The sequence below is a fragment of the Tympanuchus pallidicinctus genome, unplaced genomic scaffold (assembly GCF_026119805.1).
Source record: "Tympanuchus pallidicinctus isolate F22 unplaced genomic scaffold, pur_lepc_1.0 scaffold2, whole genome shotgun sequence".
Classification (NCBI taxonomy): Eukaryota; Metazoa; Chordata; class Aves; order Galliformes; family Phasianidae; genus Tympanuchus; species Tympanuchus pallidicinctus.
Window position 1 is genome coordinate 28,607,043 of NW_026294721.1, and position 15,240 is coordinate 28,622,282.

At 34.8% G+C, this 15,240-nt stretch overlaps 1 protein-coding gene across 4 annotated transcripts in view; it reads left to right on the plus strand.

Annotated features, from left to right (window-relative positions):
- Positions 1–15,240, plus strand: part of FAT1 (FAT atypical cadherin 1) — a 103,875-nt gene that overhangs the window by 71,263 nt on the left and 17,372 nt on the right. For all 4 annotated transcript variants that reach the window (XM_052682952.1, XM_052682951.1, XM_052682953.1 and 1 more), the window contains 8 exons: positions 1,466–5,533; positions 6,186–6,382; positions 7,709–7,862; positions 9,178–9,411; positions 10,419–10,808; positions 12,121–12,335; positions 12,750–12,887; positions 13,722–13,865. In XM_052682952.1, coding sequence (XP_052538912.1) covers positions 1,466–5,533; positions 6,186–6,382; positions 7,709–7,862; positions 9,178–9,411; positions 10,419–10,808; positions 12,121–12,335; positions 12,750–12,887; positions 13,722–13,865 — 5,540 coding nt within the window. The remainder of the gene's footprint in view (positions 1–1,465; positions 5,534–6,185; positions 6,383–7,708; positions 7,863–9,177; positions 9,412–10,418; positions 10,809–12,120; positions 12,336–12,749; positions 12,888–13,721; positions 13,866–15,240) is intronic.

Here is a 15,240-nt window from a genome sequence, read left to right on the forward strand (position 1 = left end):
TAAAGAGAACAGTTGCTAAAATTTGTTTAGTTATGGTTCCACACAAGGTGATATGCACAAATGTTTTATTTTTGTTTGATGTCGGTTACTTTGCAAAGGTGTAGGAATTGTTTATTGTAAATATTTTCATTTTTTTCCATCAAAGCGTTGACATAAAAACACTTTGAAGCACTGTGTAAATGAAGCTATGATTATGGTTGCTCCAAGACAAGGAATATATTTGATAAATTCCTTAGTATATGTATATTTTTTCTATAATTTGAGGATATATGACTTTTCTAGGCAAGACATGAAACTTTTCTCTTGCCTTTCCTAGTTCAGCAGTGCATGTGTTAGAAATGACAAAATGCTGCAAGAAAAAGATTCTGTGTGCATGCTGTCTAAAATGAAGTTACATGCTGCTCTCTTCCTTTCTTCTAGCTTTTTGTAGGAGTAAATGTAAGACTTTATTAGATTTGTTTTATAGGAGAGTGACCAACTGGGAGGCTAAAGCATTGTAACTGATGTTCTAAGCATATGGATAGAACATTCTTTAAATGTTTGTAATGGCTGCTTAGATTTGTAATTGCATATTCTAAGAATGCCACTGTGTTTAGAGCCTCCACTTAAAAAAATAAATAAATAAAAACTGATCTCTTGCCTACTTGTATGCATAACTCAGAAGTTCTTAAAATTTTTTTCCGTGCTGAGATCATGGCTCTAGTAATACAAATTTTAAGGAACTACAGTATTAATCTTACTCTATTTAGTACATGAGCTGAATATTTTGTGCAGTGGAATTCAGCCATGTATTTGAAAAACATGAAGAAAAATGGTTATCAAGCGTCAGCTTGTAATAGTCAGAAGATAGTATTTTTCTCCTAATACTTGATCACAGGGAATAACTTACCTATATATTAACATGAAGTTAGAGAAAATGTGAATTTTGGTCCAGTTCAGAAAGGTTCATTCTGAAGCAGAGATTTAAACAATACTTGCATAAACAACTGAGATTCAGAAGTGCCATTAAAACACTTCTTTTTTTAGAACTGTCTAATTATTCTAGATCCTGAAATGGGACCTGAGTTCCACTAACATTAATTTCTGAATATAAGTTCTTTTCAGCTTCAGTAGGTACTTAAGTAGGCTTAAGCACAAATTCAATAACAAAAATAATTTGAAGAAAACGTATGATTTATAATGTTGAAAATTGCAGAATACTTGCCTTTTCTTTTTTTTTAAGGAATAGAATATTTTACATTTATTTTTAAATCTTGAATAGTTTAGTGTTTTATGCAGTGTTTCTACAATTAACTTTAGAATTTCTGCAAACGCTTCTTTACAGAAAACTTTCCAGAGAGGCTACAGATGTTTCTTAAACAAAATTAAGAAACTTGAACATTCTCTATTTTCTCTTTACTTTGTCTTTTTTGTACAATAAACAATCATTCTTTAATTTTCTTAATTACTTTATTTTTCTTTATAGGGAATATTGGAAATTCCTTCGTCATAGATCCTATCTTGGGTACGATTAAAGTTGCTAAAGAATTAGATCATAGTAACCAGGAAGAGTACAACTTGATGGTAAAAGCTACAGACAAAGGAGATCCTCCAATGAATGAAGTGACTTCTGTGCATATATTTGTTACAGTTTCTGATAATGCCTCGCCAAAATTTACAGCCAAAGAATATTCTACAGAAATCAGTGAAAGTGCTAGCATTGGCAGTTTTGTTGGAATGGTTACAGCAAACAGTCTGTCTTCTGTAGTTTATGAAATAAAAGATGGTAATATAGGAGATGTCTTTGCTATCAACCCAAACTCGGGTGTCATTGTTTCACAGAAGGCACTTGACTTTGAAACTTTGCCTGTTTATACACTAACTGTGCAGGGAACAAACATGGCTGGTTTGAGTACTAACACAACAGTTTTGGTACATCTTCGGGATGAGAATGACAATATACCAATTTTTATGCAGTCTGAATATACAGGACTCATCAGTGAATCAGCTTCAGTTAACAGTGTGGTTCTGACTGACAAGAATGTCCCATTAGTAATTCGAGCTATGGATGCTGATAAAGAATCAAATGCTTTGCTTGTTTATCAAATTGTTGAACCATCTGTCCGCAAGTACTTTGCCATTGATTCTAGCACTGGTGCCATTCGGACATTAATGAGTCTGGACTATGAGGAGACAAATATTTTCCACTTTTCTGTACAAGTACATGATATGGGTATTCCACGTTTATATGCAGAATATGCAGCTAATGTTACTATTTATGTAGTTGATATCAATGATTGTCCTCCTGTGTTTTCAAGAGAGGTGTATGACACATCCATTTTGGTTCCAACCTATAAAGGCGTGAAAGTCATCAGCGTAAATGCCACTGATGCTGATTCAGGCATTTTTTCACAACTAATTTATTCCATTATCGAAGGCAACATTGGAGAAAAATTTTCAATAAATCCCAAGACTGGAGATATAACAGTACAAAATACAACTCAGTTACGAAGTAGATATGAATTAACAGTGAGAGCATCTGATGGCAGATTTGCAAGCACTGCATCTGTAAAAATTAATGTGAAAGAAAGCAAAGTAAGCCAACTGAAATTTACACAGAGTTCTTACTCTGCAGTAGTCCAGGAGAATTCCACTGAGGCAAAAACAATAGCTGTGATTACTGCTATAGGGAATCAAATAAATGAGCCTTTGTTTTATCATATTCTAAACCCAGATAGCAGATTTAAAGTAAGCCCAACTTCAGGAGTCCTTTCAACAACAGGAATACCATTCGATCGTGAACAGCAAGAATCTTTTGATGTGGTTGTAGAAGTGACAGAGGAACATAAACCATCAGTTGTTGCACATATTGTAGTTAAAGTCACAGTGGAAGATGTAAATGATAACGCTCCATTTTTTGTCAATCTTCCGTATTATGCAGCAGTTAAAGTAGACTCTGAAGTAGGCTGTGTTATTCGACGTGTCACCGCCGTAGATAAAGATGCAGGCAGAAATGGAGAAGTGCATTACTATCTTAAAGAGCATCATGAACATTTCCAGATTGATCCCTCTGGTGAAATCTCTCTGAAGAAGAAGTTCGAACCAGACACAGTAAATAAGGAGTACCTGGTCACAGTAGTGGCAAAAGATGGAGGAGAACCTGCTTTTTCTGCTGAAGTTATAGTCCCAATTACAGTTATGAATAAAGCTATGCCAGTTTTTGAAAAACCTTTCTACAGTGCAGAGATACCAGAAAATATTCAGCTCCATAGTCCTGTAGTACATGTACAAGCAAACAGCCCAGAAGGACTTAAAGTGTTTTACAGCATCACAGATGGAGATCCTTTCAATCAGTTCATGATCAACTTCAACACTGGAGTGATAAACGTTGTTGGCCCTCTTGACTTTGAGTCTCATCCAGCCTACAAGCTGAATGTCCGAGCAACAGACTCCCTAACTGGAGCGCATGCAGATGTGTTTGTAGACATAATAGTGGAAGATATCAACGATAATCCTCCTGTGTTCACAGAGCAGTCTTACACTGTAACTCTTTCTGAGGCCTCAGTTATTGGAACATCTGTTGTACAAGTGAGTGCTACAGATGCTGATTCTGGAACAAACAGGGGAATTTCCTATCATTTGATTGAGGATGACACTGAAAGTCATGAGTACTTCCACATAGACAGCAGCACTGGACTCATTCTCACAACAAGAACTTTGGACTATGAAAAAATTCAGCAACACAAGTTACTAATAAGGGCCATAGATGGTGGCATGCTGCCCTTGAGCAGTGATACTGTTATAACTGTTGATGTGACTGATCTAAATGACAACCCTCCTCTTTTTAACCAATTGGTTTATGAAGCTAAAATTAGTGAACTGGCTCCTCATGGACATTTTGTGACATGCGTGCAAGCTTCAGATGCAGATAGGTCAGATGCTGACAAACTGGAGTACTCCATTATGACAGGCAATGACCAAAAGAATTTTGTAATTAATAGTAAAACTGGCATTATCACTGTCTCAAACCTACGCAGGCAGGCACTGAAGCCACATTATATTCTTAATGTGTCTGTTTCTGATGGAGTTTTCAGGAGCTCGGCCCAAGTTCGTGTAACTGTAACAAGTGCTAATATGCACAGCCCTGTTTTTAGTCAGAATGAATACGAGGTTGAACTAGCTGAAAATGCTCCATTGCATACTTTAGTGACCGTAGTTAGAGCAAGAGATGAAGATTCTGGTACTTATGGCCATATCACTTACCACATTATAAATGACTTTGCCAAAGATAGATTTTATATAAGTGAGAGAGGGCAGATTTTTACCTCCGAGAAGCTTGACCGGGAAACACAAGCAGAAAAAGTAATTGCCATTAGTTTAATGGCCAAAGATTCGGGAGGAAAAGTTGCTTTCTGTACAGTTAATGTGATATTAACTGATGACAATGATAATGCTCCACAATTTCGAGCAATGGAGTATGAAGTAAATATTGGATCTAATGTTCCACGCGGAACTTCTGTCATTAAAGTCTGGGCATCTGATGCTGATGAGGGTACAAACGCAGACATCACGTATACTATTGAAGCGGAGTCCGAAAATGTTAAAGAGAATTTAGAAATTGATTCTTTGTCTGGTATAATTACAACAAAAGAAAGCTTAATTGGTTTAGAAAATGAGTTTCTAACCTTTTTTGTTAGAGCTGTTGATGGCGGATCCCCTCAGAAAGAGTCAGTTGTTCCTGTTTATGCTAGAATACTCCCACCAGAAGTGTCTCTACCAAAATTTTCAGAACCATTTTATTCTTACATGGTTTCAGAGGACATTCCAGTTGGAACTGAGATAGATATTATCAAAGCAGAGCATAATCAGACTTTGGTGTATAGTCTGATTAAAGGGAACACTCCTGAAAGCAATAGAGATAATTTTTTTGTGATTGATCGACAGACTGGGAAGTTGAAACTTGAGAAGAATCTTGATCATGAAACAACTAAATGGTACCAGTTCTCAGTGCTAGCACAATATACAAATGAAGATTATAATGTTATTTCCTCAGTAGAAGTAAGCATTCAAGTAAGAGATGCAAATGATAACAAACCAGTTTTGGAATCCAATCCATATGAAGCTTTCGTCGTAGAAAACATGCCAGTTGGAACAAGAGTGATCCAAGTAAAAGGAACTGACTTAGATTCAGGACTTAACGGGCAGGTCACTTACAGCTTAGATCCTTCTCAAGAACTAGATGTTATAGAGTCTTTTGCCATAAACATGGAAACTGGCTGGATTACCACTCTCAAAGAACTTGACCATGAGATGAGAGACAAATACAAAATTATAGTGATTGCATCTGATCGAGGTGAAAAAATTCAGCTGTCTTCTCTGGCTGTGGTTGAAGTTACTGTTACAGATGTGAATGACAACCCTCCACGCTTTACTGCAGAGATATATAAAGGAACAGTCAGTGAGGATGACCCTCCAGGAGGAATAATTGCCATCTTAAGTACTACTGATGCTGATACAAAAGAAGACAATAGACAAGTCTCTTACTACATTACAGGTAACTTTTTTTGAATAATGTCAGAAAAAAAATCACTTGAGGTCTCCTGGAACTATATGCGCTATAACTTAATCCTTCAAATTTTTGAAACATACTTGAAACCATTTAGCAACAAAGAAAGAAAGTGTATGTCTTAAAATTAAATATCAGTGGGGATGATTAAGGGGAAAAAGTTTTGGAAAACAACTCTTTGGCTTCCTGTTTGATATGTGTTTTGCTCAGCATGCTTCCCTAAGTATTCTGTTTAGTTCACTTATATTATATTTTATAAAGAAATATATATTTGTACTGAAATCACCATTTTGGTTAAAAACAGAATCAAAGAAATACAAAATAATTAACTTCCAGTGGAGTATTATAATGTTTTTCTTTCAGTGTCTTACAATGTTATCTATAATGCTGCTACATGAATTCCTACATTGGTTTTTATAGATTCTATTGGCAGCAGTTAAATATTTTATCAAAGCCTACTATTTCTATGTGAAAATTAAAACTTTTTCAAGTACAGCCACATGTGGAAAGTGGCTGCTCTAAATTTGTATTTAAATTTTTATTTTATTTTATTTTATTTTTAGATGTAGTTCAGTGTTGATAGAGTAATAGTAGCATTCTCTGTATTGTTTTTAATTCAAAGTTTACTTTTATATTATAGGAGGTGATCTCTTGGGACAGTTTGCTGTTGAAAATATACAGAATGAATGGAAAGTTTACGTCAAAAAGCCCCTGGACAGGGAAGAAAAGGACCATTACCTTCTAAATATTACAGCTACTGATGGAACATTTGCTACTAGAGCTGTAGTGGAGGTTAAAGTCCTTGATGCTAATGACAACAGCCCTGTATGTGAAAAGGTAGGCATAATCTTCAATGTCCAGTTGCTTCCATAGGCAAAATTGCACTGAAATTGCTTCTTAGGAGACAGATAAATGGGTGTTCCTTTAATGTTGGTAACAGAGCTTTGGACTACTAAGAATTCTGTCAAAGCAATTGGACAAGTTTATTTAAATAAATAATCAAAGACAATTCATTGATATACTTTTAACACTAGCTGGGTGTTTTAAGAGTAGTACTAAAATAATTTTAGGTCACTTCTCTTGTTTTAATGCATACTTTCCCCTGAGGAACTGTTTTAATCTGCTTCTATTACAGTTTGTATGCTGTATTTTTCTGAAGGAAGCGAAGTCTCAAAAGATGCTGAATACCATTACTTAGTTTTTACCATTGCTTGGTGGGAAAGGGGAGGGGAAAGAGTTGAAAAGCCTGGAATGTTGTCCAAAATCAAAGATCTGTGATCCACAATTTTTTTCTCTTTTTACTAAGTCATCTACTTTATCACATGATAGTTTGCAAAAACAGATATGAAATACAACAAATGGGAAAAAGGAAAACAAGAAAAGAAAAAAATGGGGGGAGAAGCAGAAGTGTATTATAAGCAAACTGGATTTTCATAGCCAGCTTCCTTTAATTTTAGTAATGGGCAGAAAGGCAAAATGTTTTCTTGTTTTGGGAAGGATCAAATATACAGTGACTGATTCTTTTTATTAGTCTGTGTTTATGTTGATCAACATGTACATGTGTACAAAAGATTGCAGTTAACTGCAAACTAGTAAGTCAGTGTTTTTCTTTACTGCTTTGACAATATTGATGTTATCTATAAGGCTCAGTCTTTGTATGTTAGCTATATAGTGCTATAAATGTGCTATATGAGTGCTTAGTGCCTTTTAAACTGGAAGCTTATATTTCATGAAGTGCAACATAAAAGATGGGTATTGGTGTCTTCTGGATTGAATCTGACCTAGACAAGATGATTTACCAGAAGAGAAAAAAAGGAAATTACTAAAAATTCAGACCTCCTTGCTTGGGAATGCACTTAATTATCAGTTAATCTGTTACATGTGTTCAGAGTTCTCATCTGTGTTAACACTCAAAAAGTCCCTATAGTTTTAGTAATAATTACCTCTGAATAATGTAATAAATGTGAAGTAATTAATTGGAAAATTGTAAGTCCTTGTCATTTTCAGTATTTCACTCACTTCACGTGTTCCCAATATTATAATATAATATATATATTGTTATAAAACAATATTTTCTCAACTGCCATTCTCTCTTTGCATCCCCTTTCCAAGCCTATTTACTCAGTGTGTTAAGTCTTTGAATGAAATTTAAAACTTTTTCAGGCTTTATACACCGATACTGTTCCTGAGGATGCTCTTCCTGGCAAACTGATAATGCAGGTATCTGCTACAGATGCAGATATTCGTTCCAATGCAGAAATTACATATACATTACATGGCCCAGGAGCGGAGAAGTTTGGACTCTCTCCCGACACAGGTAACAAAGCTTTATAAACAAAAGGAATCATGACTTCATTTTATAAAATGTTTTATGACTACTTTACAATACACATAAATGTCAGTATTTGAAGCTTTTCATTAAGAGTTAATGTATTATATGAGTTTGTAGTACATAAATATATTGATTAGAAGCTAGGGAAAAGACAAGTGTTTAATACTTGAGAAACTAAAGTAAATAGGGCAACTGCCCTGAAGTCAGAGACTTCATGCAGAAGTGATTGGAGTAAAAATATGCCATGAATTTTTGTACTATTTATATTGTATTAATAGCAATCAGAGTTGATAAACTAAAGATAAGATAATCTTCATTCAGATTCTCCCTGCCATCGTTTGGTTTGGCATGTTAAATGGGCAGAGGTTAGAATGAGCAACATGTTTCCTTTCCATAGTAAATGCCAAAACTGGCAGTTTTTTTTGAATCATTGTATATAATAAAGATAAGCTTTTAACTTTCCTGACATTGTTTGCTTTTCATGATATTCACTACTTTTGAATTATTATGTAGGCCCGTGCAAAAACTCTGTGCACTGGAAACTGCAGTAGATAAGTAGAAAGGGAGTTAATAATGTAGAAAAAAAAAATTAACAAAATAGATACAAAGTTATAGCAGAAATATAGAGAAGGAAATAAGCACACTTTAGTGACAAAATAAATGAAAAGGATCTTACTTCAAGGAGATTGACTTTGAATGTCACCCGTATGCTGTGCTAACAAGTTGTCACATAAATTCAGAATGTTGGGGCTAGCATACTTGCAAACAGTATTTCTGAATGTATTTTGAATCAGTCAAAAGGAGAAAACGGCTACACATTGTTCCAGGCATGGTTAATGTCACTTGGGAAAGAAAATGTGTGTTAGACTTCTGGAGATTTGTCTGTAATAGCTAATTTGGTTATATTTGATGGTGTAAATAGCTCTGTTTATTCACTGAATGTTGGAAGATGAGGGTGAAGTCCTTTCCTGTGGACGGAACACAGCCAGGAAAACAGTATGCGAAATTTATCATATTTTAATTTACTTTACATGATAACACTTTAGTTTGTGAATGCATGCATGTTGTCTTACTTTACTCTTACTTTAGCTGATTTCTCCTTCAAAAGCAATGGAAAAAAGAGACATGTATTCAATCTTACCTGAAAAGGCAGACCACTGACTTGGCCACTGATTAAGCTATTCTCAAAAAGAAAATTGTTGTTTTGTTTTGCTGAGTACAGAGGTATTAGAAAAGAACATGTTAGGGATATGTAATTTTTGCAACTTGCATGAACTTATATTTGTTATTCTGTTTATAGGTGAACTGAAAACATTAATGCCACTGGACCGTGAGCAGCAAGCAATTTATTACCTTCTAGTGAAAGCCACAGATGGAGGAGGAAGATTCTGCCAGGCTAATATTATTCTGACTCTGGAAGATGTGAATGATAATGCCCCAGAGTTCACAGTTGATCCTTACTCCATTACGGTATTTGAAAACACAGAGCCTAAAACACTTTTGACAAGAGTGCAAGCAACAGATGCAGATGCGGGTATGCATTCTTTGACCAAAAATTTTGCCTTTTTGGTATCAAAGTTACAGTAATGCTTATTTAATCTTATTCTGAAAGGTGTTAAGTCTTTCAGGGGAACTGACAGGTGTTTGATACCTCTCAGGAATGGACTACTGAAAGATATACTTCGAAGGCCCATTCCAAATGAACTATTCCATTTGATTCCAAAGCATATGTTACCCTATTAAGATTTTGCTGTTTCTGCTGTTGCTATTTAGTTAGGAGTATTTAAGTGAACACAAACTGAAAATGACATTAGAAAGAGTACATTCTTAAGCTTTGTTATTGTAAGGAAGAATAAAACGGCATAATGTCATTATGATTTCCGTATATCACAATATTATTAATCAAATAATGGATGCCTTATTCTTTTGAAACAACAAACTTTCTTTGTGCTATAATAGTTAGGTTGCTCAACTGGAAGGTAGTAGACAGGTGTTTTCACATTTCCCTCATCTTTGAGACACAGGAGCAAAATACTTGGCTCAGAAGCCAAGTTTTTTGATTGCTCTCCTTTGCAAAAACGTTGCCGGAAGTTATATTCCTGTCAATTTTGGACTATGGCTCCTAAATGAACTCATTGGAACTGCATCTAGTTATTTGATAAAGCCAAACTCTTCCATATCCTCCCATGTTATTTTTTAAGCCTGCTAAGCAGATGTTGTTGTTCTAAGGTTATAATTAGATTTGTATTACAAATCGTTTCATATTAGCTAGTACTGTGACTGAAGCAGAACCATGCTTCATGTTTTCTTATCTGGCAGAAAATTGGTGCAATGAAGGGCTAGCTTAACTTTTTAAATTAATTACATATTTTTGGAAATCATTCTGCCCTTGACAGAAGCCATTAATTTCTGCTGAAATTTACTGTAGCATGAATGATAGTATTTAACATGCACATTTTATTCTTATAGCTGTCAGATCTGTTATTTTGTTGGCGTATTTTGTCTGCTGCTTCATGCTCTGTAACTGTTTTCAAAATACAGGGATGAACCGTAAAATCCATTATTCACTGGTGAACTCTGCAGAGGGCCAGTTCTCTATTGATGAATTCTCTGGAATCATCCGGTTAGAGAAGTCTTTGGATCGGGAGTTGCAAGCTGTGTACACATTGACTTTGAAGGCTACAGATGAGGGTTTACCTCGAAGGCTGTCTTCCACAAGTAGTCTTATAGTTTCCGTTTTGGATATAAATGATAATCCACCTGTATTTGAGTATAGGGAGTACAGTGCAAGTATATCAGAAGACACAATGGTTGGGACTGAAGTTCTCCAGATCCATGCTGCCAGCAGGGACATTGAAGCCAATGCTGAAATCACGTACTCAATAGTCAGTGGGAATGAACATGGAAAATTCAGTATTGATTCAACAACAGGTAAGAATGTAACTGATCTTGCAGTAATGCTTATTCAGTCTTATCTTATCCTGAAATTATATGTTAGTTTAAACAAGAATAACACCATACTATGTTTTGCAGTAATGCACGCAAATACATTGTATAATGTATGTGCATCATCCTTGCTGTAAAGGCAGTGCTACAGTTTGCTCACCCATTTTGACAAGGTGCTTAACAAGCGAGAGTAGAATTTATTTATCACTCCTATTTATTATTTATTTCAGTTATATTCATATAGTTGACAAAAGGTAAGGTTTCCTAGCTGGAATTTTTCTACACAGAGGGAAGACATGGTTCTGTAATGACAGAAGCCTAATGTTTTTGGTTTTTTTTTTTTCACAAATGCCATGTAATCAGAACAAGCATCCAGACTTGGTGAAAGAAAGATCAGAAATGAAATTGGCAGGGAAAAGTAGATATTGCCCCATGAAGACAATCATTCCAGAGAAGCTTGATGTGTCATTAAAGAAAGATTGGAGTATTCTATTCAAGTATATATCTAGCATGACGATGGAGACTTCAGGCTCACTTGTTAATCAGATGTAGTCTCTGGAAGTGGAAGCACTTAGCTTATTTGGAAAAATGTACCCTATTAATGGCAATAATTTGTTAAAAATTCTTGTAAACTTCAATTATAGCTTTTATTTTCTTATATAGTTATTTTTCTAGAATTCATTTCTGCTGAGTTTTTTTGCTTGTTTTTGTTTTCAAGTAAGATCCCTATCTGAAAGTCAATAATAGTTAACATATCAGTGTAATTGAAATTATAATTCTTCCTACTACTTTTTCCAGCACCTGCACGGTACTGTACTGTACAAGTAATTTGCCAGTTTAACTTACTCACAGATTTGAAATGAGTAAGAAAATTCCAGAGAAACACTCTTACAGCAGCAAATTAATGCATATATTAGTGACTGAACTATTTTAAATATTTGGTTAAGAATTTTCACTTTAAGTGAGATACTTCTATTAATAAGTCATAAGTTAATAAGTCATGGCTAGACACTACTCCTACTTTCTCTGTGTTGTCCTCTCCACATCTGAAATAAATGTTAATGCAAGGAAAGTCAGGCTTAAAGGTATTTTTGTATTTTCAGTTAATCTTAATTTAAAAAGTTAAAAATAATTTTTCTAAATTTCTTCATTATGCTACTTTCTACAATTATAAAATCCCAGCCTGGTGATTTTAAAGTAGAAATTTTTAATAGTAGTGGCATGAACCGACCTTCTGTATGTAGTCTGATCATTTCACTGTAACAGTGAGTTTCTGTGTATTTGTTTCCTCCAATAGGAGCCATTTTTATCATTGACAGCTTGGACTACGAAAGTTCTCATGAGTATTACTTGACAGTAGAAGCCACAGACGGAGGCACACCATCATTAAGTGATGTTGTAACAGTGAATATTAACGTAACTGATATCAATGACAACACTCCAGTGTTTAGCCAAGACACATACACTGCAGTAATCAGTGAGGATGCTGTGCTTGAACAATCGGTCATTACAGTACGTATTTTCACTTTTTTCCTTTGAAATACTCTGTTATAACAATCATGTTTTCAGTCTGAAAGGAATAATTAATGATTGGAAGATGGGCATAAATTAATAAAGATGTTTGCCACAGAGTGAAATGAAATTAATTTTTAAAAAGTTTGAAGCCAGAGACTTGAAATATTATGGGAAAGTGGATAATGTTTTATGATATATTTTGTTCTCCTTGAGAAAACAGGAGTCATTTTCTGAATTTTTTCCAAAAATTAAATGATGCTGGTATGTTCTTAATGTTAGGATGTTTCTCCTAAGGTCTGTGTAATACTGTAATTCATTAGATGAAAACATATTCACTTGTGGAATGAGTTTGTGTGAATGATGATAGAATCTGTATAGACTTGTTTTAAATGAGACTGCAATTTCCCTTAGGTTATGGCAGATGATGCCGATGGACCTTCAAACAACCACATTCACTACACAATTACGGATGGCAATCAGGGAAATCCTTTTACAATTGACCCTTCAAGAGGTGAAATAAAAGTGACTAAACTTCTGGACCGAGAAAAGGTAAGTTTTTCTATACTTTTTTGAGTATATTATAGGTATTGAATTTATTATAGGTTTTTTTTTTTTTTTTTTTTTTTATGGCTACAGTTTTGGGAGTATATTTCTAAACTATCACTTTAAATGTTCCAAAATTAATGTGTATGTCACTCCAAAAGTAATGCCTCCTATTTACTTTCATGGAAACTATAGCAGATACGAAGAGCACAATAACACTATTTGGTAGAGGAAAGTCTCAGCAACAAAACACTATTTTTCAATATGATCACCACTAGCTACACATGTTTGACAGTGATGAACAAACTGTGCTTATAAAAACTTGCACCAGCAGAGGTGACCCACTGTCCCCGTTACCACTGCTGAAATGCACCACGCGCTGCCTCACTGTGCTCACATCCACCATTTGATCTCATCAATGTTCAGCAAGCACTGATGAATGTCAGTGGGTGCCTTTTTTTTTGTCATGAAGGAATTCAGTTACACACTTTTGCTTCATACGCATTTTGATTTCTATTACATGGCAACAAAATGTAAGGGAATATTACTGGGAAGGTTGAACATCCACCTCTGAAGTCGTGGGACAGGGTAATAAAATAGGAGTTATTACTTTTGGAGCAGCCCTTGTACAGCTGTGACAATATGATCATATTTTTGTCAGTACTTTTTGAGACAGGGCTGGGGGGCCATCTGTGGGGAGAGAAAAATGATCAAAGATAGAAAGGCAAGCTTTACTGGAGGTTTACACTAATATTTCTTAAAAGAAAAAACGAGTTTATTGTTCTTTCTTTGTTCTTTACTAAATGTATGTTTTTGTTTTTGTTTATAATTTTTAAATAGATTTCAGGATATACCTTGACAGTTCAAGCTTCAGATAATGGAAACCCACCTAGACGTAACACTACTACAGTTAACATTGATGTTTCTGATGTAAATGACAATCCTCCAGTATTCTCAAAAGGAAACTATAGCGTTATCATCCAGGTAAACTAGATGCATACAGTAATGCTCTAGTAATCAAATCAATAATATTATTTGAATGTTAATTTGTGACTTGAAAAAATTTTGTGGGATATGATAAACCTAATGTTTCAGTTTTATTTTCTATATTGTCATTTTCTAATTAAGGTCGTTAATGAGACTGTATACTTGAATAAGTGTGTTAAGAGTTACAAAGTCCACATTGTGCAGTCTATTTGGAAACTTACTTTGCAAGTAGATTGTGTTCTTTTACTTTGTGTATGTGTATATATAATACATTGAGTTTGAATTCATATTTACAGTGCTCTTAACATCATACAAGCAGGTTAGAATACATAATAATTTTGCTATTTCATTTGGATCTTTGAGCAGGTATTCTGCACTTTGACCCATAGTTTGAGGTCATTCCTATTGGCCTGCTCTGGGATCAGAAGCAATTAGAACAGGAGTAGTATTTCACAGTGCTACATACCAACTCTTTGACTGATTTTGCTCTTTAGTATGGTATTAGTGGGGCAGATTCTCAGTGGCCATCAAATATTTGCCTGATTCAGAGAACTCTCTACTAAGGCAAAGATAGCAGAGACAGCTTCCATACTTCTTGCCTTCCCAAATTCATTAGAGAATGAGTGGAAGAGAAAGAAGCAATAATTATTAAGATCTTTGTTCTGATAACATGTCAGCTCAATCCCTTGGGTCCTTTCGCTGTTGCTGGTCCTTGGCCTTGTGCAGTAGGTAAGCGAAGATCGGACAATAATGTCTGGGAATCTGTGCTTATCTAACATACCACTTCTGTTCAGGACCATTACATGATTTGTGAAGGCACCTTTCCAAAAGAGGATAAGGTAATTTATTTCTACCCAGTGTTTAGAGTATACAAGTAAGATGTCTTGAATTAGTGTGCTATCAAAGGTATTTTGCTTTCCTCAGTTCAAATCTTTTTTGAAGTCAATAATTAATTACCAATAATTAATATTGGTAATGTTTCCCCCACTCAGCTAAAAAGGAAGACTTTGTTTTATTGTTCATTCATATTAACCCACCCCAGTATGAGGGACCCAGAGAAGAAGCTAGAGGAGTTGCCCAGAAACGTTGGTCTGCATCTCCTGATACACTGGGAATGGACAAATACGGACAAATGGCAACTGGCAATGTTCTTAGCTAGTATTAAAACTAAATAAATTTAGATGTTGAATTGTAAATATTACTTAAAATCGTGGTCCTTGTCTGGTTTTCTTAAGAAAAAAAAAAAATAGGCTACCATATCTGATAAAATTAACGACAAAATTTCACCTGCTTTGCAACTATAAGAATAGCATTTTTTATTACTATACTTTGCAATGATACTTCTACTTTTTTGGCATTTAAAATTTGTGTA